Raw genomic sequence first — 26927 nt, forward strand, 5'->3', positions numbered from 1 at the left:
AGCAAGTGTTGATTTGAAGGAAATACATACTGTTAATTCTCAACAAAGTGTTGAACTATTACCCTTAAACTGCCTTTGAGTCACTTTCTGTGATTTTCATGAGTTGCTAATGTTGGTATTTATTGTTTTAAGCAATGCATTAATGCTTGCCAAATATTATTTAAGTGGAAGAAGAAAAAGCAAAGTGAAAATTGTATTTTATCTGTTCTTTCTTTTCAAGAGCAACCTTACATAAATTGTTAAAACTGAATAGCATTGAACCACCCATACATACTTCCATGTTAGACTCAGAATTTTAAAACTGGAAAAAAAAGCTTGCAGATAATTTACTTTGTTTTATCAGCAGAAAATGTTATGATAGAACTTTACATTAATATAATAGCTCAGTATATAGAAGAGATCAACATAAATCTAATTGTTAGAAGGTGTTAAAAAAGTTGGGAAAAGGAATACAAGAACCACCCCACCCATAGCAACACTTGCAGGAATTCCAACAAACTTGAAAACACAGACTCCAGTTCAAACTTCTCAATTTACAAAGTAAGAAACTAAAGTCAAGAAAAGTTCAGTGACTTGACATCCTAATGTTTTGCATGTGCAAACATGAGAAGTTACGGAATGAATTCTGTATCCTCTAGATCTTCAAAGTCGCAAACCAAAATTCAGGAGAGTTCAGTGACTTGCCCTGTGTCCATGACTCTCTGCAACACAGCCAGAGCTGGGAGGCAGAGCTCCTGACTTTCCTTTTTTCATGCAGTGGCTTTTCCCAGGTCTTCCTGTGTTTATTCTCCTTTCACCAAATCTGAGGTAGAAAAGCATTTTGTTGTTGTTTTCTCCATGTGATCTCCCTGAAGGGTTTATGTGCTTGTCACCAGTAACTGCAGTCTCTGTGAATTGTTTTCAAGCGCCAGTGGACAAGTAGGATAAAATAAAAAGAAAAGGAAGGTAAATATGTTTATCAACTATTTATATAACTCATGTGCTATTTACACAAGCTCTTACAATTTCCAATGGGTTCTCCAACTTCTTAAGGCTATAGTGGTGAGCCCTCCCTGCAGATAGATTATATGTATTATATATTATTTTATATATATTATACATTTATAAAAATATATTTTATACATTTACAAAACTATATATACACACACACTTTTTTTTTTTTTTTTTTTTTTTTTGCTATGTGGGAATCTTTTTTTATTGAACTGGGAAGTTATATATACTTGCATGTCTGGAAATACATGTGTAATAAGTGACCCTACCTTTCATTGCCTTCAAATATAAAATCATCATATTTGTTAATGGATTTCATTTTGTAAGTCTCAAGATTTTGCTTAGACATATTGCTTTCTTCAACTCATCAAAAGCCTATAGAGATAGGAACCTATTGCTTTAATTAGAGCAGAGAGATCATCTTTACCTCTCTGAGGCATAGTTCAGGTAACAGGCACCTGGAGTCTGCTTACCACTAAAGTCTTTGTGACCTTGGGCAATGTACTTAACCTCTCTATACTGTTTTTCTCCTGTGAAAAATGATCATGAGACTAATACTTAACTGAATACATGAATGGATATCTCTACTCTTTTCTTTTAGTTTTTCCTTCAAATTATATGTGTGTGTGTGTGTGTATCTAGTTTATATATTTAAAATTGTTTTTAATGTTATAATATGCCACTCTTGGCTTACTCATTTAGGAAAAGGCCATTTCCACACACTGTTAAAGGCACATTTTAAAAATCTTTGTTTACATAGCATTTTTTGTTTTGAGCTGTATTTTGAGAATACTGAGTTTCTTTTTGTTAATTTTTTAAGTGTTTATTATAGGTTCAGGGGTATATGTTCAGGTTTGTTATATAGGTAAACTGCATCATGGGGTTTGTTTTATAGATTATTTGGTCACTAGGTTATAAGGACAGTACCCAGTAGTTGCTTTTTTCTGAACTTCTCCCTCCTCCCACCCTCCACTCAGAAAAGGCCCCAGTGTCTATGGTTCCCTTCTTTCTGTTCAGGTGTTCTTGCTGTGTAGCTCCCATTTATAAGTGAGAACATGTGGTTTTTGGTTTTTCGTTTCCGTGTTAGCTTGCTAAGGATCATGGCCTCCAGCTCCATCCACATTGCTGTAAATGACATGATCTCATTATTTTACGGCTGCATAGTATTCCATGGTGTGTATATATACCATATTTTCTGTATCCAGCCTACTGTTGATGAGCATTTAGGTTGATTCTACGTCTTTGCTATTGTGAATAGTGCTGCAGTGAACATACAAGCGCATTATGGCAGCAGAGTAGATGGTGCCCAAACACACTGTGGATGGGTCTTGCTCTCCCAGTACACTGACTCAAATGTTAATTTCTTCTGGTAACACCCAGATACACCCGGAAACAATATTTTGCATTCTTTAATCCACTGAAGTTAACACTTAACCATCACAGGCAATACGACTGTTTTAATGATATTGATTCTTCCTATCCATGACCATGGAATGTTTTCCATGTGTCATATCTGATACCTTTGAGCAGTGTTTTGTAATTCTTGTTGAAGATTGTTAACCTTCCTGGTTAGCTGTATTCCTAGATATTTTATTCTTTTTGTGGCAATTGTGAATGGGACTGTGTTCCTGATTTGGCTCTCACCCTGGATGTTGTTGGTATATAGGAATGCTACTGATTTTTGTACATTGATTTTGTATCTTGAAAGTTTGCTGAAGTTGTTTATGAGAACAAGGAGCTTTTGGACAGAGACTGGGGTTTTCTAAATATAGAATAATGTCATCTGTAAATGGGGATAGCTTGACTTCCTCTCTTCCTATTTGGATACCTTTTATTTTATCCTTCAACCTGATTGCTCTGGCCAGGACATCCAGTACTGTGTTGAATAGGAATGGCTTGGAAATTATTTAAATGCAAAAATGATAAAAGATATATCTATACTTCCACAACCACTGAACACTTTCGCCTTGACATATTTACTTCCAGAGACAGTTTTCCAAAAACACAAAATCTTTCAGGCCAGGTATAGTGGCTTATGCCTGTAATTTCAGCACTTTGGGAGGCTGAGGCAGGAGGATTGCTTGAGCCCAGAAGTTCAAGACCAGATTGGGCAACATAATGAGACCCCACCTCTACAGCAAAATAAAATTAGCCAAACATGATGGCATAAGCCTGTAGTCTCAGCTACTCAGGAGAGTGACATGGGAATATCACTTCAGCCTGGGAGGTCGAGGCTGCAGTAAGCCATGATTGTGCCATTGCATTCCAGCCTGGGTGACAGAGAGAGAGACATTGTCTCTAAAAAAAAAAAAAAAAAAAAAAAAAAAAAGTTATGTTTTTATTCAAGGGCATAATGGATGTAGCCCTGACTTAAAAAGATAGGAATGATTAGAACATCTCATAGTAGAGATTTACCTTTGGATTCCTCTTCTAATTTTCCCACCTTTGGATCTTTAGTAGCTAAAGTATTTGTTTCACCCTCTTCAGGTTCATAACAATGGAATTCTTTTCGGTAACCATGGTTTCCATTGTGTTTACTTTTATTCGTGTCTATAACCATATTCAAAACATACCACCAATTATTTTACTACAGTGCCTAACTTTTTGGTTTGCTAACACTCTTAACTGCATGAATTTCATTGTTAGGTTTATTCTAAAAAGTGCTATATTTCCTAAGCACTTTTCATAATTGACTAACTAGATTTCTATATTAAAAGATCCTATGTAAAATTCTCAGGTAACAGTGCTCCATTGTCTTCTGATAATGGATATTATCATATTGAAAACTGATTCTCTTTCACCTTTTATAGATGTGTTTTGATTTTGCTTTCTCTATCTGGATGTCCAAATAATTGTTTACTCTTCATCTTATATCTTAAGTATCTTTACTCTTCATCTTATGTCTTAAATTAGATACATCTCTATCTTTGGATATTTATGTACTCAGCTTCACAGAAACACAGTCTTTTAGGTTGAAAACTTAAATTTATTTTCCTGGAAAAAAAATATTCTATTATACAACTTTGAATATATCTTCTCTCCCATTTGTGGACTCATGGTATCAGGAAGGCCAGTTATTTCAATACTGCCTCATCTTTCTTTGCACTCCGTTTTTTGGGGTACAAACTGTGCTAATTAATCCCTTCAGCTTTCTCGTTTACATTCATTTTGATGATAACAAGTCTGACATATGTTGATAATTTGATTTTTGATGCCATCTATTATGATAGTTTTACTTTCTAATTTATATATTGGTTATCCAAGGATGTTGTTTTGGTTCTTGATTAATGTATCAAGGACCTAAGGTCCACTAACTCCCCTTTCATTTAGTTCTGTTGTTTTATCCCCTAGTCTTTGATCTCTAGCTTTATTGAGTTTATTTTCCTTTTAAATTAATCCGTTGTACGAAGCAACTTGAGAAGTTTCTTTCCGTCTCTACCTTGTATTTTCTTCTGGATTAAGTGCTTTATTTCTTACATTAAATCTCTCTTTTCTTCCTCCATCCCCAAACCTCTTTTTCTCTCACTCTTTTGCATTACTGTTGGCTGTATTATGTTTCCATGTTTACTATGCCTGTCTTTTATCTTGACCATGTGGGAGTGGCACTGTGGAGACATCCTACTTGCTCTAACGTAGTGTAGGTTACTTCTAGACTTCCTTGCCATGTTCTTGGGATCCCTTAAGCTCCACTTTGAGGGCTGGATGTTTCACATTTTATGCATTTTTAAATAACCAGCAGGCATGGTAGGGGAATGAGTTCAGTTGAAGCAGCATTCAGGTTCTTTTAGGAAACCTAGCTTTGCTGGCTAGTGCTGTCTCCTACTCTTGTTTGTGGGAGAAGGGGCTGTTCTCAGGTTTCCAATTAACTCTTCAGTTCATTGGTGGTCCACAAGCCTTACCTTACTCAAAGTCACCTCCAACTCCTGTGTGTCTCCTCAACAGTAATTGCAACTTCTTCTTAATCAGAAAAAGAAAGGCTGGGCACGATGGCTCACTCCTAATCCCAGCACTTTGGGAGGCCAAGGTGGGCAGAGCACTTGAGGTCAGAGGTTCGAGACCAGCATGGCCAACATGGAGAAACCCCCTCTCTAGTGAAAATACAAAAATTAGCAGACAGTGGTGGTGCGCACCTATAGTCCCAGCTGCTTGAGAGGCTGAGGTAGGAGAATTGCTTAAACCCAGGAGGTGACCGTTGTAGTGAGCCAAGATGGCATCTCTGCACTCCAGCCTGGTCTACAGAGCAAGACTCAATCTCAAAGAAAACAAGACGAAAACTTAAGGCTATTCATAATTTTCCATTGACTGATGTTTAGAGGTGTGAGTGAGAATGCTTAGGCTTTCCTCTAAACATTTTAGGACAGTTTCTGGGGTTTACGGGAAGATAAGAAAGTAAATACTCCTTTTTCTGCTCTACTCCAAAAATACTTGTTTTGATTTTGTTGCTGTTGTTCTTTGCCATTGCTATGCTTTCTTTTCAATTTTTGACTGCCGTGAGTGATTTTTGTGTGTCAATGTATGTACTAGGGCTTACATTTTATTTCATTAGGAATTAAGAGAGGAAAATTTAGTTATATATCTACCATTCCCTCATAAAATATCTAATAAGAACCTTGATAAACAAATTTTCTATTGTATTTTTGTGTACTTTTCCAATGCAGTTAAAAATACATAGAAACAGTTCTTACGCATGACAGAAACATTTTTTTCTATGCTTTTAGAATAGCCACATCATTTTCTCTCAAATGGCAACTGGTAATACCAGAAAGTATTTGACTGAGAAAAAATAATGGCTCTCAAATTTCGGTCAGTATGTATTGTTAGGAACTGAATAACTTATTTTGGGTATTTGTGGCATCATACAACATATATGATTTAACATTTACATCTTGTTTTCCTTAACATGGTGTCATTTACTTCAGAGCTTAATCTGAAAATTGGACAAAGAAAGATGTTTATCAATTGTATATGTATGGATATATATTTGTGTGAGCCTGTGTGTGCACAGGACACTTTAAGTATTCTATGTGATTATATATTTTATGTAGAAGAAGAGTAGCCCCGCAGCATTTATGGGGATAGGTTTTAGGAGCTCCTGCAGATACCGGAATCTGTGAGTGCTCAAATTCCTGATAAATCATGTTATAATATTTGCATATAACCTACATAAATCCTCCCATATATTTTAAATCATCTCTAGATTACTTATAATACTTAATGCAGTGTAAATGCTGTGTAAATGGTTGTTAAACTGCATTTATATATTTTATTTTTTGCAGTTGTTTTGCTTTTTTTTAATCTGCAGTTGGTTGAATCCTTGACTGCAGAAACCACAGATATGAAGGACCAGCTATATAGGATCTTAATTCTCATTTGAGAATATATAAAATTATGTCATATGAGAATATATAGAAACACATATAAATATGTGTGTATATGTATGCTCACACACACACATGCAAACTTAACTGTTGGAGAGTTGTCAGTATCTATCAAAGAACACTGATAGCACATAAATCATTTCCAGCCACTGTATTAATGAATGCATAGCAATAATGTCAGTAAGTATATAGAATTAGAACGCTTAGATAATTCTCCTATTATTATCACTGGTTTGAGCCTCACAAAATTTTGCTCTGAATTTGATCCTAGGCTCCACTATTAAAGAGAGAAATAGAAAGCTTAGTCTGGATTTAGAGAGAAACAACTCTGATTACAGAAAGAGCTAGAACTGAGGAAGGGTAATGGGATTATTTGTCTGGCTAAAGAAAATTGTGTGGACAGATCTAGCATCATTTTGTGGCTTATATGAAGGACTGTAAATGCTTTTTATCCCACAGCATATACAGCAGAATTTTTAGATAGGAGGAAGTATTTCTCAGCAAATTGTGCTCATAATAAGTGTACTATGAGGGTGTGGAAAATAAATTCAAATATTCTAAACTTTTATTTCTCTAAGATTATTAAAATATTGTGATTTCCAATGATAGCAAAATTGCTTACCATTTGTGTCTTCTAATACTCTGTTGATGCAATTAATATTCACTTTAGAATAAAAGAATCCCCTTGTATCTTAAATGTCATGCCCCACTTATATTTTCCAAAGCTGTAACTCATCTGCAGCCAGAAGGTGACTCAATGCATAGGGGTTTGCCTGTAGGGACTGAGCTACACTTATGTCTGGTCATCTGTAAATATTTACTAAGCACCTATCCCATGCTTGGCCCTTGGGACACAAAGATAAATAAGACAATCCATGTTCTCAAGGAGTTAGTAGCTTAGTGAATTCATATCCAAATTGATGCCACAATGGGATGAATTGCTGTAGGATCCACTACTTTCCTGTCATGTAGTTTTCAGTAATAATATATTTACTTCAGTTTGAGAAAACATATATAAAATTAAATATCCCACTATGGCTTACACCTGTGTCAGGAAAAATAAAGTTAACGTATTCCAGAAGTTGTCAGAGCACCTAAGCACATTCCCCTTATCATGGAAATAATCACTGTCAGACTAGATTGAAAGGACTTATGGAATAGAAAATGCTTAGAATAAAATTCATACCTTGAAATCCGTTTTTCAAGAACAGTAGAAGTCCAATCATTATTAATAGAATGTAACTTAAGTATGCTGTTATTTTCAATGTGTAATACATTCTAATCTCTTAAGGCTAGAAGCCTGCTTAACCTAAATTTTTAGATAGTGTAGTCAGGTATGTGTGAGAGACGCTCTTACGGAGAATCAAATGTAAATCTGAACAACCCAGTCCTATGAGAAAATACAGATAGGTAGGTAGGAGGAAATAAACTAGAGAGAAATATTAAGCAGACTTCAAGTCACTTGTCACTTAAGAAAAGGCCTGGAGAGAAGTGCTGAATAGGACAGAAGATGCATTGTCACAGCACCTTGTTTAAAAAAGAGTGGAAAGAAGGATTATGCATTTAAACATCAAGTTAGCTGAATACAAGTTACTCTGGCAACAAGAGTTGGTGCAGGAAGAATTGAAACTGTGGGGTTGCATTTCTCAAGTCTAAATTGAGAAGTCTCTTACGCTATTGCCTAGAATGAGGATTTTGTTAAGGTATGTTTAACAGAGAAGCTGCATTTACAAAGAATATTTTTTCTCTTATGATATGTGTATTAGTCCTTTCTCACACTGCTATAAATACTACCTGAGTCTGAGTAATTTATAAAGAAAAGAGCTTTAATTGACTCACAGTTCTGCATGGCTGGGGAAGTCTTTGGAAACTTAAAATCATGGCGGAAGGCAAAGGGGAAGCAAGACACATATGTCTTCACAAGGTGGCAGGAGAAAGTGAGGAAGTGGCACACTTTAAAACCATCAGCTCTCCTGAGAACTCACTATCATGAAAACAACATGGGGGAAACTGCCCCTATGATCCGGTCATCTCCTACCAGATCCCTCTCTCAACATGTGGGGATTACAATTCCAGATGAGATGGGGTGGGCACACAGAGCCAAACCATACCAATATGTTATCTCCAAACCCACACTTCATGCCAGATGGCTTCCTTTGTAGTAATCTGAACTCAGTTATATGTGAAACAATGACTCCTTAAAGTGAAACGATCTGTTTATACTGTTTTAATACTGCACTTGAAATAACCCATTTGTTTTGGATATAGAGGTAGCACAATTTGGCAGCAAACTCCTCTGAAGACATTTGGTGTGATTAGTCTTTTCAGATATATGCGTTCCAAAGATTAATGGGCTTATTATGTCCAATATTTCAACAAAAATGAACCAATGAAGTCTAAAGGTACATGGCTTCAGGGAAATGAGCTGACTATTCTCAGGGCAGAATCACAGCCACTCAAAGATTATGCTTATTTTTATCTTTCTCCTAATAAAATCTGTTCATCAATCTGTCTTTTTTCTTTAATTCATGTTGTTCAGTCACCAGAGTGGTTTCTATTGTCTGTTGTTAATTTAAAACCACCTGCATGGTTTTAAAAATGCATTTCTTGTCATTTCAAGGAGCTGTGGTAATTTTTTGGAATACCATGTTTTCAGTTATCTAATATGTTTTCAAAGTTTAGATAATGTGGAAAATATTATGTATTACAGTGATATTTTACAATTGACCCATATTTATTACATACTTAAGTAACTAGAAAAGAATAGCTAAGTAACATCTAAAAGTTAAAATAAAAAGAAACCAAGTCTTCAGCAATATGAGGTGTTGCAGAAAATACTTATGGGAATTTATTATGTAAAATAAAACCCATAATACTATTTAGGCTGCTGGTGATGACTTTGGAGCTCAAATCCAGAATATATTTTATTGTACAGGATTTAAACAAGTAGTCGTAGCATATAAACATGAAAAAAAAATAAACAGATAAAGAAAACTTTTACCCAAATTTAAGGTTTGCTTGTACAATCTAGCAATTGCAGTCTGGAAGTCTCTCTCATGTATTATGCATGTCTAAATATGACAGACTTTAAAAAAAAGAATTATATTTTTTCTACGTTTCTATCTCTTATTAGTCATTTTTTTTTGTTGGGATTCCTTCTCTCAGACTTCCATAAAAATAATTCTTCTTTATGTACATACTAGAAGTACTTGCAAAGATCCTAGGAAACCCAGATCTGATGGAAATGTGAACATTTTATTTCTGGCCATGGATTTTATCCAAAGAAGGAAAGTATATCTGAAGTCAGTATCTTGCCCGAAATTCTTGAAACAATGGACATGTGTACTAAGCTTTTCTTTTTTTTTTTTTTTTTTTTTGAGACGGAGTTTCACTCATGTTACCCAGGCTGGAGTGCAATGGCGCGATCTCGGCTCACCGCAACCTCCGCCTCCTGGGTTCAGGCAATTCTCCTGCCTCAGCCTCCTGAGTAGCTGGGATTACAGGCACGCACCACCATGCCCAGCTAATTTTTTGTATTTTTAGTAGAGACGGGGTTTCACCATGTTGACCAGGATGGTCTCGATCTCTTGACCTCGTGATCCACCCGCCTCGGCCTCCCAAAGTGCTGGGATTACAGGCTTGAGCCACCGCGCCCGGCCATGTACTAAGCTTTTCAATGGGCTAATACTATGTAAATGGAACAATTTGATAAAAATTCATGATACTTTTGTTGGTCATTAGGAAATTGCTGCCAACCAAAAAGCTTAAATAGTGAAATGAGTCCTTCCACAGAAGTAGGAAAAGTGGGGAGTTATATAATGTGCAAAGGGATTTAAAAAACAAACACACATATGCTTCAGCCTCCATCTTTAAGAACCTTAATCCGGTTGGTAAATAGTGAAATATGTGGAAGATAATTTATAATAATAAGTGGTGTAAAAATTGGGCATGGAGATAGAGCACTGCAAGAAGCAGAAATTCACAGCTTCATGGAACATTATGGAAAAGAGAGATGTGAGTTGCTTCTTGGAGAATAAATATAACATATATTATCTGAGGAATGTACTTCCAGACAGGAATCCATGACCATAAATATGTTTAAGAAATATATCCATGGCCACTGATGAATAATATTCACTCTTTAGTCAGTTTTTTGATCTGCAAAATAAAGCAATTATATTAAATCATCCTAAAGAGACATTTTAACTATTATGTCGTGTTTTAATGCAGGTAGAATTGGTTTAAGTAGATTAGATGATTTCTTTAGAAGAGGAATGAGAAATAAGATTTGAGCAGGTAAGTTTTTAACCTCTGAGTTATTAAATATAAAGTTACAAACTTGGCCTTTATTCTGTGAACAAAGACAGTTCATTGACAACATTTTGAAAACAGAAGTTGACAATGAAAGTTTTGTTATAATTTAAAAAATGGTATTTCCCGTGACCCTTTAACTAGAGATGGCTTTATCAATTTGTATAGGACTCCAGAGCAGTAAATGCTGTAACATGATTATACCTCAATCATAAGTTATAGGAAGCAATCCTAAAATGGGACAAAAATATCCTAGATCCTAGTTTATTCATCACTGATAAAAAAACAGCAACAACAGAGATCAAAAGAGAAGAGAAAAATTGGGTAAACTTTATTTGTGCAGTGCGCTGCAGAATAGTGTACTCACCAAAAATGTATTAAGTTACATACCGATTTCATGGTAGCATGATAGAGCCTCTTCCATGGAGAAGTCACATACTAATGTCAAGGCAAAACATATACACAAATAAGTAGAGTGCCAGAGAAACCAAGTCAAATTCCACAAATCAATTAAAATAAGCACCACAGGGTTCCCAAAAGGAAAGAAAATTTTTCAAGAAAAAATCAGGAGATCCTTCTTGAAGAAGTAGCTTCATGAAGGATAGGGAGTGTGTCTCTATTAGTCCATTCTCATGCTACTGATAAATATATACTGGAGCCTGGGTAATTTATAAAGGAAAGAGGTTTAATTGACTAACAGTTCTGCATGGCTGGGGAGTCCTCAGGAAACTTATAGTCATAGCGGAAGGGGAAGCAAACATGTCCATCTTCACATGGCGGCAGCAAGAAGTTCCAAATGAAAAAAGGAAAAGCCTCTTATAAAACTGGGAGAGATAGCATGGGGAGAAATGCCAGATATAGGTGATGGGGAGGAAGGCAGCAAATCACACTGCCATGTGTGTACCTATGCAACAATCTTGCATGTTCTTCACATGTACCCCAAAACATAAAATGCAATTAAAAAAAGAAAAAAATTTAATATTACATACTTATTACAAAGGAAGAAAGAATACATTGGAAATGCCTGGAAGACATCACTAGGTAATCAAAGTGAATATGGTTAGTAATGGGACCAATTGTGTGCCTTCTGATTGGAAGCAATGAGAACATAGCATCACTTGTAAAGATGTTCCTGCCAAAGGTGCCAAAACGTGACTCTCATCATGAGGAAGCGTCAGAAAAATTCAAAATGAGAGACATTTTGCACAATAACTGGCCTATACTTTTTTAAAGTGTCAGAGTCATAAAATAAATGAAAGGGGATTTTTTTTTGTCCTATATGAAAGAAAACAAGAGAGATATGACAAATAAATGGAACTGGATCCTTAAAAACAAACAAACAAAAAACCTTCAGATCTCATGAGAACTCACTCACTATCATGAGAATAGCATGAGGTAACTGTCTCCATGTCCAAATTACCTTCCTCCCTGCTGAGTCCCTCCCATGACAAGTGGGGATTATGGGAACTATAACTCAAGGTAAGACTTGGGTGGGATATAGCAAAACCTCACTGTCTATATTATAAAGTGAAACAGTAAACATTTCAGGATTAGAAAATAGAATTTACAAAGACTTGGAATTTAAAAAGGATCATTTGTATCATTGAAGCATGGGGTATATGTAAGTCATGTGTGGATGATAAGTTTAAGAAGTAAGCAGTAATTCAGTGATGTATTATTTAAAAGAAAGAAAGCTTTAACCTAATTCCTACTACTACCCAAGCCTGTATATTTAGACCTTTTTAAGACCCTCTCCCATGTTACGTAAGTATTTTAATAACTTTTGATCAGGAAGTAGGAAGATACACTTTAACAATATTTCTGAAATGTGTTCTAAAATAACCAATACCTGTTATTTTCCCCAAATAGTCATGGTACCTCATTCTTCACTCTTTATTTTTTCTTATCATTCATTGAATGTGAAAGTTAGAGAATCTAACATGGAAATAAAGATACCAAGATAGCCAGAGAAGACAAGGTGTCCAGTGTAATGCTAAAAGCCTAAGAAATATAATAAAATTACAAAATACAGATCAAAACTCACATATACATTTGTAAGCAGGAAATAATTGTTGAGCTTTTCATGTGGTACTTAGCAGTATTACAACTATAATTATATGGTTAAGTCAGATTATTTTCCCCTTGGTTAATAGGAAATCCCTCTATTAATCAATAAAAGAGATGGTTTTACAAATTCATTATGTGATCAGCTTTGCTTTATTTAGTTCCACTGAAAAGTTAATAAAAAGGAAAATGAGTCCTATCACCCCAAATTAGAGAAACAGTGAATCTGCATGAAATTATGTGAAAACAGCAATCACTTAAACTCAGTAATTTGTTTTTAAGAAATTCTCTTATGTATGCACATTATTTTTGACACTGAAAATATAGAAAACTAATTGGAGAATCAGGAAATAATAAAATTGGAAAAAGCAAGAGGCTACACACATACACACACATACACACCCATACACAGACGTACCGTACATATTTATGCATTTACGTATAATTATATACAATAATTATATTTGCTACCAGTGATACACTGTGATATATTTTTGCATTTGTTTTCTTTATCATACAATTATGTACTGTTATTCAAGAACATTAACTGTCATTAATCTCAGTTCTTATCTCCAGGTTATAAATGGGATAGTAACAGAGGCACTTAGAGTGAGAGAAGGGCCTGAGATTTAAACGCAGCCCAACCTGGCTCTGTTATTTTGACCCTTGAAGCTTCTGTTTTCTCTTCTTCAATATAAATTTGGTATTCTCTTCTCTCCTTTTTTCTCCCTCTATATTCCCAATACTTTCTATTCCTAATCTCTCTCTTTTTCTCTCTCTCTGTGTACATATATGTAAACATACGTATTTAAATTTTAGTCTCAACGCAGTCTATTAATTTCAAGTTATACTAATGGATGTGACCTAAATTTTGAAAAACTCTAATGTAGACATAATGATTTCAGAAACAGTAAGGATGGAGTGATTCGGGTAGTTTTTACGGCACCAGGAAAGAACTTCAAGGGGGAGGAGGGTTAGAAACATGTGTTTTTATTTAATGGTTCAAATTGCTTATCACCATTATCTCTGAGACTCTGGAAATATTATTGCATTATCTTTCCACCAGGATTTTCAAGCTGCAAAAAAGACAATTATAGCAAATCAGTTTAGTACGTAGGCAGGGAATCAGACTGTCTGGCTTCACAATTTACAAGATGTGTAATTTGGGGAAAGTTATTTAAACACCTTGTACTTCAATCCCTCCATTTGTAAAGTGGGGATAATAGAATCTGCTTCAGCTAGTGGGAGTGAGAATAATAACTGTAAAGGGCTTAGACTAATAAATTGTGCATTGTCAGCTCTCAGTAAATGTTGAATATTGGCTAGTAAATGAACGCTTGACCAAAGTCTTTGGAAAAACAGACAACAGAATAGAACTGTTTCATATATTTAACTAATATATCTGCTCAGAGACATTTATTTAATATTTTGATGTTTTTTGATTTACTGTTGGTGAATTTGGCTAAGGAATCAAAAAAGTCATATTAACATCATTAATAATAAATAAATAATTTTAGCCCTGTAGACAAAGAGTACATGTTCTGTTTACAATGGCTCTCAGACACATATTTTGTGTGGGTTTTAGGCCATGAATATTAATGTTTCCCAGCCACATCATCTAAATCAACTTGATTTAGGATTAAAGAATTTATAAGTTGTTTAGTGGTAGAGGTCCAAATATTTAGTTACTAATCAGGAAAATAAGAGAGAAAGAGAGATCATTCAGTAGGAAAAATCAGGACTTGAATCCTGGGAGTTTTTGTCAGCTTTCCTATTTTTCTAGAAGGCAATGGCCGTCAAAGATTGTTAAGTTAACTTTGGTGTTGGGAAAGTTTTGCTGATGGATGTTAGAGCAAAATACAGCAGTGACTTAATCAAAAAATTAGCACTCGTCACTCATTAAGCATGACAAAAATGACAAAAACAGTCTACCTTTGATAATGGCTACTAAAAATATGAATCCATTTTCTAGGTGAAACAAGATCATGGCTTCTACTTCACTGTGAATTTAATCTGGCTTCTCAGTCAATAAGAATATTGAAACCTGACAACACTCTAAGTTTCCCCATGGAAAAGGATAAACATTACTTTTTAAATTTTCTTTCTCCTAGGCAAGATTTTGAGGGACTAAGCCTGAAAGATTCATTAGCAAAGATGTGCTATATTTGTAATTTTCATTCAATTGCAAATTTCCATCATAGAGTAACGAGTGTTATGATAATTAAGAAATGGAATTAAATTAGTATATCACATACCATGCTGAGAAAATAATAATACAGTACAGTAATACACTACAATAGATAATTGCTAAGACAATAAGAATGTGGCCACAATAAAAATGACACATGCATATTGTAGTTCCCTATCACTATAACCAGTTTCAAGAGAAAATCAGTCCATCACATTAACTCAATCCTAATGAAACTCTAGAATTAAAGGGCATCTGAGCTTTCTTATCTTACACTCTGGGTTGTCTCAGCTCCACCAGCTTCCCTTTCTTTGCTTCATTAGAACAGCTTCCAAAGACTTATGTACCTTTCTATGTGTAGGTCAACTGGATCCAAACACTTGGGTATTCAGAATGTTTAATATGTATTTATTTTTTTAAGCGTTTCTTTTTTTCTTTCCTTGTGGCAGAACACCATTAATTGCAACTGTTTAACTGCATTTGGGGGAACAAAAGATTTGTTTTGTAATAGTTCCTGTATAATAAGCTAAGGGTTTAAGGAATGATTTGAATTACAACTATTTTCTATCCCAGAGAAGTGTTTTAAACTCAGTTGCATGCAAGTTCACACCCCCACCCACTCACTTTTTTTTTCTGTCTTTGCAGTTCCGCCATGGTTTTTAAATCATCCTTCCAACCTCTATGCCTATGAAAGCATGGATATTGAGTTTGAATGTACAGTCTCTGGAAAGCCTGTGCCCACTGTGAATTGGATGAAGAATGGAGATGTGGTCATTCCTAGTGATTATTTTCAGATAGTGGTAATTATTTTTTTTTCATATTTGTTTTCCAATCCCATTCATTGTTTCCTATTTCTTTCACATGTTTTTCTTCCTGAACAAAAAGAAAAAGGCTCTTGTGGGAGATTTTTTTGTGGTGTGTTAAGAAAATTATTCAAATAAAGTAAATGATTTTCAAGACCTAAGAATTTTTGAGCTGAAAAACAGTGATCAAAGAATTCAGCCCTCAGGTTTTACAGATAAGACTTTAAGACATACAAACAGACAAAGATAAATGAAATACAGAGAGCCTAAGACTTTCTGAGCAGTTTCACACTTTCACTGCTGGTTTATTGAAAAGAGTTTAGAACCTAATTCTAGACTTAAGCCAAGAATCTCTTACTTCTTTGACCTTTACCCATTTTAATACAGTTTCATAAGATGTTCTACTTATGATTATGGAAGTCTTCACTTGGTAATACAGACACCTTATTTTTTCTACCCTGCCACGTAGGACCAGCTGATCCTACATGAGCAGTTGAGAAGGGCAGTGTTGATGTGGTGATGAGGACACTGAATGCTGGTGGCATTGGTGGCTGCAGTGATAGAGAGGCCATGAAGACTCAGAGTACATATTGCTTTGTAATTTTGAATACTGGAACAAATTGAAGCTAAGAGGAATAACTTTTGTAGTTTCCTATAAGTTTTAGTTCACTTTTTATCCCTATTGTGGGAGATAATAGCGGTAATGGTACTCTATTCAGTGAACTGTTGCCCTAGTACACAGGGAGTGCTCAATACCTTCCATTACTGTAGTTTTCACTGTTACTGGCAGAATGCTTGTCTCATTTGCAAAATGCTCTGTGAAAACTCGCCTAGAGGTATAGGTCAGCATTGGAGGTTCTGATTTTAGGTATATGAGTATCTGAGAACAATAAAATGTTCTTTTCAAATAGCAAAGAATTTGCAGCTAAAGAAGAGGGTTTTAGGTCTACTTATGTTTGAGAAGCAGACATGACTCTTTCAAAGAGCTGTCAACAAAGCCTGGTCTCCCAGACAGTATGAAACTAGAGCATAGCCATCCTGTGAGTCCAGACACAATCTCTCCATCATATTACAATGGCCTTTGTTGTTAAGTGCCTCTTCCACAATCTGTCGACTTTCAGAAACTTTCATAATTTCTGTGTGCATGCATATTGGCCTACTATAAAGGTTCTTAAAGAAGAAATCCACAAAGTATATATTTATCACTTTTATCATCACTTACCATTTTTCACTTTTAGTTGCATTTGTTTAATTGGTTAGAAACAGAGTAAGAAAGATAAAAATTTAACTTTTAAATGCCACAGCAATCCATTATTTCCTTTAAAGGCAATGCTATTTCCACTACCACTGAATTAAAAATGATCTGCCAATCTGCACCTTAAAAAGGGTTGTATATGCCTAAAGTATGTGGTACTTGCACTTAAAGGAGATTGTTCAGTGCCCTTAAGGACACATGATAAAATGCAACATTTTTTTTTCTACATTTTGAATATAATCTTTCTCCCAGCATGACACATTACAGCCAACCTATTTAAATTCTTCTTTCTTAAGGTGAAAGAAAATGTAAGATATGTGCTCTATTTGCATTAAATTGTGCTTAAAAATATTTCTCCAAAACCTCCAGAAATTTGAGAGCCATTGTCTGTCACACACATAACATTGAGCACAAATAGTAAGTTCCGTGAGAATTGTTAGTTAAAAGTTAGCCAGCTTTATCAAAGAATTTTACATCAGCTAAGAATTGACTACAAGACACTAAAAACATTTAAGAATTCCCCATGAGGTAATATTTATCTCTTAATGACTCCAGGGGAAGTGATTTAACACGTTTCACTTACTTAACTAATTCTTACACTAATATTGAAGATAAACTGAGTTAGTACAATTAAATGATATCTCTAGATCATTTTATCATCCATCCTTGAAAACCATGGTGGCTCAATTTTTAAATAAAAGGAGTTAATGTTGGTGTATTTAGTCTTTATGGGTGAAGCGTTTCAGCCATAAAACAGGAACCACACAGGTATAAAATATTCACCATACTCCCCTCTCCAAACCGCAAAAGGGTATATGTTAAAGGCATTAATATTTTTAAAGGATTTTTAGACATTTTTCTGGGCACACACTTCCAGGAAATATCCAACTTTGACTTCTTATCCTTTAGAATCTGCAGTTATCAGTATTTACGTATTTTTCTGTTTTTCCTGGGCAGCTACTAAACCTGAACTTCCTTCAGTAACAAGTAAAAGAATGATATTTCTTTTGCTGCTAATATATACCTAATAAAAGACTTGTCCGTTGACTGCACATTTAGATATTCAGGATGATGTATATTTTTGTCAACATATTTTTTATTGCAGGGCTAGGTTAAACTGATGCCTGTGAATTCAGAAAAGAAAATTGGGAATGTGTGACATTTCCCAGGTGGCATAGGACATGTCTGTGACGCTGACACCTCATGGCCTCTCCTGCTGATTCTTCTGTGGTGTTTTATTAAACTTTGGTCTCGTCTAAGTTCATTTTGTCCCCTTGAGTTTTTTGTTTTTTAAAATATCTCACCTGCTTTTTTTTCCCTAGGGAGGAAGCAACTTACGGATACTTGGGGTAGTGAAGTCAGATGAAGGCTTTTATCAATGTGTGGCTGAAAATGAGGCTGGAAATGCTCAGACTAGTGCACAGCTCATCGTCCCTAAGCCTGGTAAGAAAATAAGAACTTTGCTTTGGTACCTGCATTTAAAATTATCCATAGTCTGTTTGTAAAATCCATGCTGTTTTCCCTACTCCTCCAAGCAAATATGGCAATATGAAATTGTTTATTTAATTAAGGTGTATACTTGTGTATTGATGATATATTCCTGCTAGAAAATTATATGTATATGTGTATCTCCAATGAGATAGTCATCATGAATAATAGGGCCTCTGGTTTTCAAGGCAATAACTACTAAATTATTACCTTCTTCCTTTTTTATAGCCTGCCTTTCTTCCCAGCATTCTATTTAAATATGAAATATATATCTTGCATATATGTTATGTGTATATTTTAGTTATATATGTGCATATATACATAGGCACATACCTAAAAATACATATACATAAGGACTATACATATATTCTTAAATATAGTCTTGAATCAGTGGAAGTTGGTAGAGAAATAGATATAACCACTTGAAAGTAAAGCCAGCTTTCTCTTCTTTTAAGTAGTGCATTAGTTTGTTCTCATTCTGCTATAGAGAAATATCTGAAACTGAGTGATTTATAAAGAAAAGAGGTTTAATTGGCTCATGGTTCTGCAGGCTGTATAGGAAGTATGAAGCTGGTCATCTGCTGGGCTTCTGGGGAGGCCTCAGGAAACTTGCAGTCATGGCAGAAGGCATAGGGGAAGCAGGTGCATTTATGTGGCTGGTGCAAGAGAAAGGCAGGGAAGGGCTACATAATCTTAAATAACCAGATCTCATGAGAATTCAGTCACTATCAGGAGAACAGCACCAACAGGGAAATCTGCCCCCGTGATCTAATCACCTCCCATCAGCCCCACCTCCAACATTGGGGATTATAATTCAATATGAGATTTCGGTGGGGACACGGATCCAGACCGTATCAAATAGATCTTGAAGAATTGCTCCTTTTTATTGTAATTGCAGAAAATGTCATTTTATTTTTTAGTCTTTTGGAAGTTTAATGTAGTGGTGAATTATAGAATTCTAGAATAAGGCTGGGCACAGTGGCTCATGCCTGCCATTCCAGCTCTTTGGGACATTGAGGGGTGAGGATTGCTTGAAACCAGGAATTTGAGACCAACCTGGACAACTTGGGAAGACTTTGTCTCTACTAAAAATACAAAAATATTTAAAAACTAGCTGGGCATGGTGGCACATGCCTGTAGTCCAGCTACTTGGAAGGCTGAAGCAGGACAATCATTTGAGCCCAGGATGTTGAAGCTGCAATGAGCTATGATCACACTACTGCACTACAACCTGGGCAACAGAGCAAGACTCTGTCTCAAAAACAACAGCAAAACCAAAACTAGAATCAATTTATGTTAGACCTGTCATGTAATTTCTCTATAACAGCACAGTTTCTTGGGAGGAGAGACAAAGATAAAAACAAAAGAACCCGTTCTGCTGCTCCAAAATGATTAATACTAAAGAAGGTTAAAACAGGGACAAGACAGTTGTTTGTACAGAACCAAATACTTCAAAATATTAATATCTTCCATAAGTAATTTATCAGGTTATGTACATTTCTACTCTTTTGGACCAATTTTCTTCCTTTTGACATGGCTCACTTTTGTGTTAATCTTTCCCTGAAGTAAGTTTAATATAAAGTAGCAAAAATATATAAGACATAGTTTTTGGCTTTCATTTAAAATGTGCCGATTAAGTCTTTATATTTTACATATTCCTAGCCAATTACCTGAGGATTCATAGTAATAGTCACAAAGATGACATTCTCCGTTTTCCTTGATTGAAATTAAAAAAAAAAAAAAAAACTACAGAACAACAATCCCAGATGAGTAAAGCCAAAGGAACTATATAGGAATTAAAAGGGGCAATTGACTTTTTCTGGAGATCACATTTTTCTGTTGGGCTTCTTTTCCCTCCAACTGATGTGCTCTAAGTGTCAGTGTAATTTTATTTGTGTGACTAAGTCTATTGTTTTCTACTGAACTGGTAATGGATGAGTAGGAAAAAAGGAACCTTTAAAATCAGTCTCTTATGTGAGCCATACTTTAAAAACTGCACCATATCATTAGTAACAAAAGTATGGCTGCTACACAAGTCGCAGAACAAGAGAATTCTAGTTAAGTTTGATTTTTTTCCTTTTTTTTTTTTTTTTTGGCTAAGGCCATAAAGCTGAGGGCAATGCAAGATAAGTGACTTCATATTTCTAACGGAGTTGTAAGATATATTCTCCTAGCACTTGGCACTGACCGAAGAAGCCCAGTGACAATCTCCTGCAACTGCTCACAGGGATGGAGGATTCTTTGAAGTGCTAGAATTCATAGGATGAGAGGTTGTCATGATATTTTCTCTCTTATACAAGCCAAGTTGTAAAGACACCAGGAAAACCTTTTAGACTCTGTGTGTGTGTGTGTGTGTGTGTGTGTGTGTGTGTGTGTGTGTGTGTTTGTGGTATGTGTGTTTATGGTGTGTGTGTTGCTGAGGACTGATTACGGGAAATGGGCAACTTTATATTCTGGCTGTTTCATGGTCTATACAAACCTGCCCCCAATGTCTGAGGAAGCTGAGAGACCAAAGAGGCTGACAAATCTGGTTTCTTAGAAATACTTAACAGGGACATATGAACAGGAGCCATATCTGTATCTCTGGCAGTGCTGAGACAACATCGTGGATCCCCGTGCCACTACACCCCAGACCCAGGGCTTATATACCAGGGGAGAGAGAGAGGTGGTTTAGAAGGGAAGTGTGGGTTGATGGAAGTACAGTAACACCAAAGTTTTCTCACCTAATGGCAGGATTTATGGTGAGTACCTGCTGTTACACAGGAACAATAGATAAACAGGAAATCTTAGAGGACTTCCCAGAAGAGGGGTTAATCAGAAGCCAATAAACATGGTATATTCGCTTCCAACATGGAGTTGCTTTAGCCTCCACACTGTCTAAAAATCACCTGGAGCTGTCTACAATGCAAGGAAGAGAAAAAAGAGGACAACAGTGGGAAGAAGCCCCATTTCCACTCTTGAGAAGAACAAGGATGTGAGTTCCATTTGCAGAAGGCAAGGCTGAAGTTTTCTCGAAAGGACCTTGCTCCAGAGGTCCTGTCTGCTGATGCCATCCCAACCAAGTCACTAGAGGGACAGGCGCCCGGATGGAGCTGAGCTAGGAGGGGGGGTGCAGGTCAGCCAGAGAGTGCTTGGTCAACTCCAGGAGGGGTCCAGTGACTGCATTTCTAAGGTGGAAGTTTTCTGAAGAACTCACAGAGCTGCTTCACAAAAAAAGAAACATGTAGCTATCTTCCATGAGTGTGGACTTTTGAAAGGACAAGCTGAGAAAAACAGTCTTTGTCTCTTTATTCCAAATCCCTCCTTCCCTCTCTGACACTGGAGAGGCCCTAAGCAGAAGGGAGAAGTGAACTGAGAGATGGAAAGACAGATGATGGGAGTCCTACTGTCCCCCTTCCCAATTTACAGTCTACGCCTGTTTTGAGAGATCGAGAGAAATTTTTTTAATTAATTAATTAATTTTATTATTATTATTTTTCATTTTACTTTAGGTGTGTACTATATCCAGCATTTCTCCCCATGTTATCCCTCCCTGGAGAGAAATTTTAAACTATTAGTTTAATGTTTTGATTTAGTTCTCACTGAGGTGTTGCGTGTTGTGGAAGTGGGGAGGTTGTTATTCCCTGGGGTTTTGATTGTTTCATTTTTGAATACCTGAAGATAAGGCTTTTTAAATACTTACCTCGCCCCAGGGCCAGAGCATTGACCCAAGTTGCAATCAGGGTTCGGAAGGCAGAGCTGACAGAGTGTGTTAGAGGATGGATGACAGCAGAAAAATAAAAAGCTACTTCCTTTTAATTTCCAATAGTTCAGCTTATTCAGTCAACCTATTATAGATGTTCAGTTTTACTTATACCAGGAACTCTACAGGTAGCCTTTAATTCATGGTATCTTGCATTTCACTTGGGCCCTGATTTGTTTAGGTCTGTGTGATCATGAAACATCAAGGCTCTGCTCAGCAGAAATGTCATTTAGCTCCTTACTAGAGCCTAGGAAAATCTTGATAATTCATTCATTTTCCATCTAGATGGTTGAGTGTTGTCCCTGCCTTCTACACTCTTGGTTGTTGTTTATTGTGTTTGGCATTGGATTAAAAAGAAAGGAAAAGAAAATGAAGATAAAAATTTGAAAGCGTGACAGGACACCATTGTGACTGTCTTGCATTTCCCCCTTACACTTGATAGATTGCTTTTTCCTGGATGTTTAATCAGGTCTTCAAATAATGCCACTCCAATTCCTCAGAGATGCAGCAAAAGCCGCGTGCACAGATGGTAGAGAGGCCAGCTATAAATATAAATTAAGCAATGAGGTGACCATGTGGGAAGAACATAGCCCTCTCTGTTTAAGTTTTGACAATAAATGGTCACCATATATTTTGAAGTACATCGTGGGCCTGCATTACCCAGCTGTTCAGCTTTAGCCTGTCCACAGGGTTGTGGCTGAGAGTTACTTGTGGCAAGCATAACAATCTGCTGCTCACTGAAGTACAGACAATGACCTATTTGAGCCAGTGTCTATAGTTGGCAGATATTTACATAAGCCTAATGAAGTTTCAAGTTAGTCTTTTATTTTATTTTATTTTTTTTGAGACGGAGTTTCGCTCTTGTTACCTAGGCTAGAGTGCAATGGCGCGATCTCGGCTCATCGCAACCTCCGCCTCCTGTGTTCAGGCAATTCTCCTGCCTCAGCCTCCTGAGTAGCTGGGATTACAGGCACGTGCCACCATGCCCAGCTAATTTTTTGTATTTTTAGTAGAGACGGGGTTTCACCATGTTGACCAGGATGCTCTCGATCTCTTGACCTCGTGATCCACCCGCCTCGGCCTCCCAAAGTGCTGGGATTACAGGCTTGAGCCACCGCGCCCGGCCTCAAGTTAGTCTTTTATATGTAGTTACCTATTCACTCTTTAGCCATTAGTGACTTAGGAAATAAATTGAACATAATCTACTAAATTAAATTGAGTTAATGACTTGTTTTTCCTCTCCAGAAAATGCTTGGGAAAAATATGTGAAATGTATGCATTTTCCAATGTGAAATATATACGTATTTTCCTCTAGATAAAGAACAAGATAAAAATCAAGAAGATCAATGGTGTTTTAAAAAATCCTTATACTATAGGAAGTTCAGACAATCATGGTACATAAGTCATGTGACACCATACACACAGTGCTATCTATGCGATTCATAGCTTTATTTTCTGTTTCTCACTATTTATAGAACATGTGCACACACACACACGTGCACATAAGTAGAAGATAGCTTCCTGCACATGAGACTGCATATATTACATTAAAAATATGGAGCCATATTATATAAGCAGTGACGATGGAAAGTTAGTTTAGTTGATTTATATGATGTGTATTATCTATTAATCTCTTCTAAGATCTGGGGACAGAGTTTTATTGCTGTTTGTGTTAATTAATTTTTGAGGGGGAGGGCAGGATATTGGCTAAGAAGTCTCCTTTCTAAATAAGATATTATTGCTGCAAATACACTATTTACTAAATAGTCTAGCAAAAATGTGTTAAAAGTCACTGTGTTGGGGCCAGGTGTGGTGGCTCATGCCTATAATCCAGCATTTTGGGAGGATAAGGTGGATGGATCACCTGACATCAGGTGTATGAGACCAGCCTGGCCAATATGGCGAAACGCCATCTCTATTAAAAATACAAAATTAGCTGGGCATAATGACACATGCCTGTAATCCCAGCTACTTGGGAGGCTGAGGCAGAAGAATCAATTGTACTGGGGAGGCGGAGATTATGATGAGCCGAGATCAGGCTACTGCACTCCAGCCTGGGCAGCAGAGCAAGACTCCACCTCATAAAATAAAATAAAATAACGTCATTGTGTTAGGTGTTACAAGAATAAGAAGTTTCAGTAGCCAGAGTTGCAAACAGGAAAGCAGTAAGTTAGGATCCCCTTGGCATACTGGATGGTGATAAATTAATTACTTCCATGTCAGCATCCAGTAAACTGTAGTGCAGATAGGTAGTAATTAAATTTAGGAGACTATTTGGTAGCTGAGTGGAGATGTTAGCAATTATCTGGAGCCGGGGAGGGGAGATGGGAAGCAAGGCAGGAACAAATAATCATATGAATTCAAGATACTAGTTATTTCTGAGTTTCTGGTTCTAGCTGTTGTATGGCATTCCGTTTTCTGACAGTGTCGGCAGAGGAAGGTTGTTGGAAGTAATTGAATGCTGAGCAGGGAAGTGAAGGGCCATGGAACTAGGAATGAACCTGTGATAGGCGCATATGCAGTCTGGGATGTGTTTAATATAGTGGCATAAATAAGTGAAGACAGAATAAAGTTGCCATGGGAAGAAATAATGTATTCATTATATTCTATCATGCACAAAAAGGCGGTGGGAAAAATCCATATAATCATAACAAGAATAAACGCTATTATAGATATTTCCCAAAATGTAGATTTGCTTGGACAAGATATAGAGTATATGTCTCATGTTAAACTGCATATTTTTAAATGCTGGTTTTATTTTTTCTCTCCAACATTGGTTAAAAAAAATAGAGTTCCACTGTAGCAGGGGAAATATATTGGTTAGACATTTAGAAAAATGAGAAGTGTTATCAATTATCTGTCTTCCCCTGGAAAAGGTTACTGATTACAAATGATGTTGAATTTTAAACATCATATTAAGGCAGTATATCATATAGCTTGGAATTCACAAGAGTCAATCATGAACATCAAGGCGGAAAATCAGAATTTTGTATCGGTTATCATGAGTTGTTCCTTATCAGTATGAGAATAATACCTAGAAATCTAAAGGGACAAAAGGAATATACTAAGAAAATTATATATATATATATATAGTAATATAATTATAATTATAGTGTTTCCTACGATGTGTGGATTCTGACATAGTAACTTGACTGGGATTCAGTGTGAAGCAATGAAAACTGAATGATTAGTTCAGTTATTAAGATCTGTTAGAATTTAATTTTTCAGTGTAATAGCACCTAAGCAATTACGTATGAGTGACTGTAGCTAAAGGGCTGTACTTCTTACTTTGATATTAGTTGCTGGTAGAAAATTTAAGTTAAATTTTGTCTCTTAATATGAGAAAGGTTACTATGATTTAAATGCTTAATTGTGTTTAGCATAGGATCAAATTGTTCCTGGAGTTCTGTAACTAATTTAGAAGAACCAATTCCATGTGGAAGACTACAGTGATAGAGGACCCAAGCAGGAAAATGGGTCCTATATAGTTTCCTCACACAAACTGAGATGCTCATTAAAACTACAGAATTCCTCTTTAGAATTCCATCATTGGTCTAAATGCATAAAAGTGCAACTTAGTATTTTTGAAACATATTGCAGTTATATTATAGCCCATAAGCTTTCCTAGAGCATTTTCCTTTATAAGCCTTGGTAATTAATTGTAGCTAAGAAGATACAGAACTGAGTTTTTTCAAAATGGCTGTATTAACTTCAGCATATCTGACTATAAATTTATTCAATAAATTGTAAAATTATTTTTGCTTGTGAAGCTAAAAATAAGAGGAAAGTAATATATGATTTTTTTTATTTACTACTTCGAAGTCTTCCTCCTGTTAGAGAAATGTTGACCCCCAAACTAACATTTTTCTCTGAGTGATTCATTGGTAGGCTAAGTTTGGCATAAAGCAGTCATTTAATCTTTGACAATATAATGTTCACCTCATGTATGAGATGTGTCCACATCTCATTTCTACACTTTTATCCAGTTTACTTGTGGATATTTAAAAATGTATTGGAATATGGAGTATATTTATGAACAGATTCTTAGGCAACATTGCCTAAGCTTTCCAAGTCTCTATTTCTTTGGCTATAAAATTCAGTAGAAAATTGTCTCAAAGATTTAGTGCAATAAATGTATGTAAAAGGGATTTGTGGACTGTAAATTGCCACACAAATGCTGGCTATTAGAAAGTCTTTTGTTGGTTTTATTTAGTCTCAAGAACAATAGCAGGTATTTATTGGAATAGATAAAAATGGTAGCTTTCTTTTAGCATATTTTTCCACCCTCCAAGAAAATAATTAATAAACACATTTAATGACAATGTTCCACTAGGTTTTTAGCCTAGTGGACACGGTTAAGGGAAAAGTCCTCTCTCAAAATGACTGCTAGTGGAAACATTTGCAGCACGGTTTGCAGTATCAGTTTAATAATAACTTGATCATGCCAGTATTATGTAGGCAGAGGTTTCTCAGCAAATAAAGGCTTGTCATTCACCTTGTCCTTCATTCAGCATGTGCTTCAAGTAGCAAGCCAGCTCAGTGCTAATCAAGAGGATATTGCTATATGGCAGACTTTGAAATTAGAAATGAATTCTGCAGTAATATGAATGTACTGAGACCATTGATAACTATAAATCCATACTATATGGAAAACTTGATAGATTCATAAATACTGATCACATCATACTTCAGGGGTAAATATAGGAAA

At 35.9% G+C, this 26927-nt stretch overlaps 1 protein-coding gene across 4 annotated transcripts in view; it reads left to right on the forward strand.

Annotated features, from left to right (window-relative positions):
• DCC (DCC netrin 1 receptor) overlaps positions 1–26927 on the forward strand; it is a 1203097-nt gene that overhangs the window by 709570 nt on the left and 466600 nt on the right. For all 4 annotated transcript variants that reach the window (XM_032259518.1, XM_032259520.1, XM_032259521.1 and 1 more), the window contains exons 6-7: positions 15577–15731; positions 18312–18432. In XM_032259518.1, coding sequence (XP_032115409.1) covers positions 15577–15731; positions 18312–18432 — 276 coding nt within the window. The remainder of the gene's footprint in view (positions 1–15576; positions 15732–18311; positions 18433–26927) is intronic.

Source organism: Sapajus apella, unplaced genomic scaffold (assembly GCF_009761245.1).
Source record: "Sapajus apella isolate SASKATOON/1434 unplaced genomic scaffold, GSC_monkey_1.0 scaffold109, whole genome shotgun sequence".
NCBI classification, from domain to species: domain Eukaryota; kingdom Metazoa; phylum Chordata; class Mammalia; order Primates; family Cebidae; genus Sapajus; species Sapajus apella.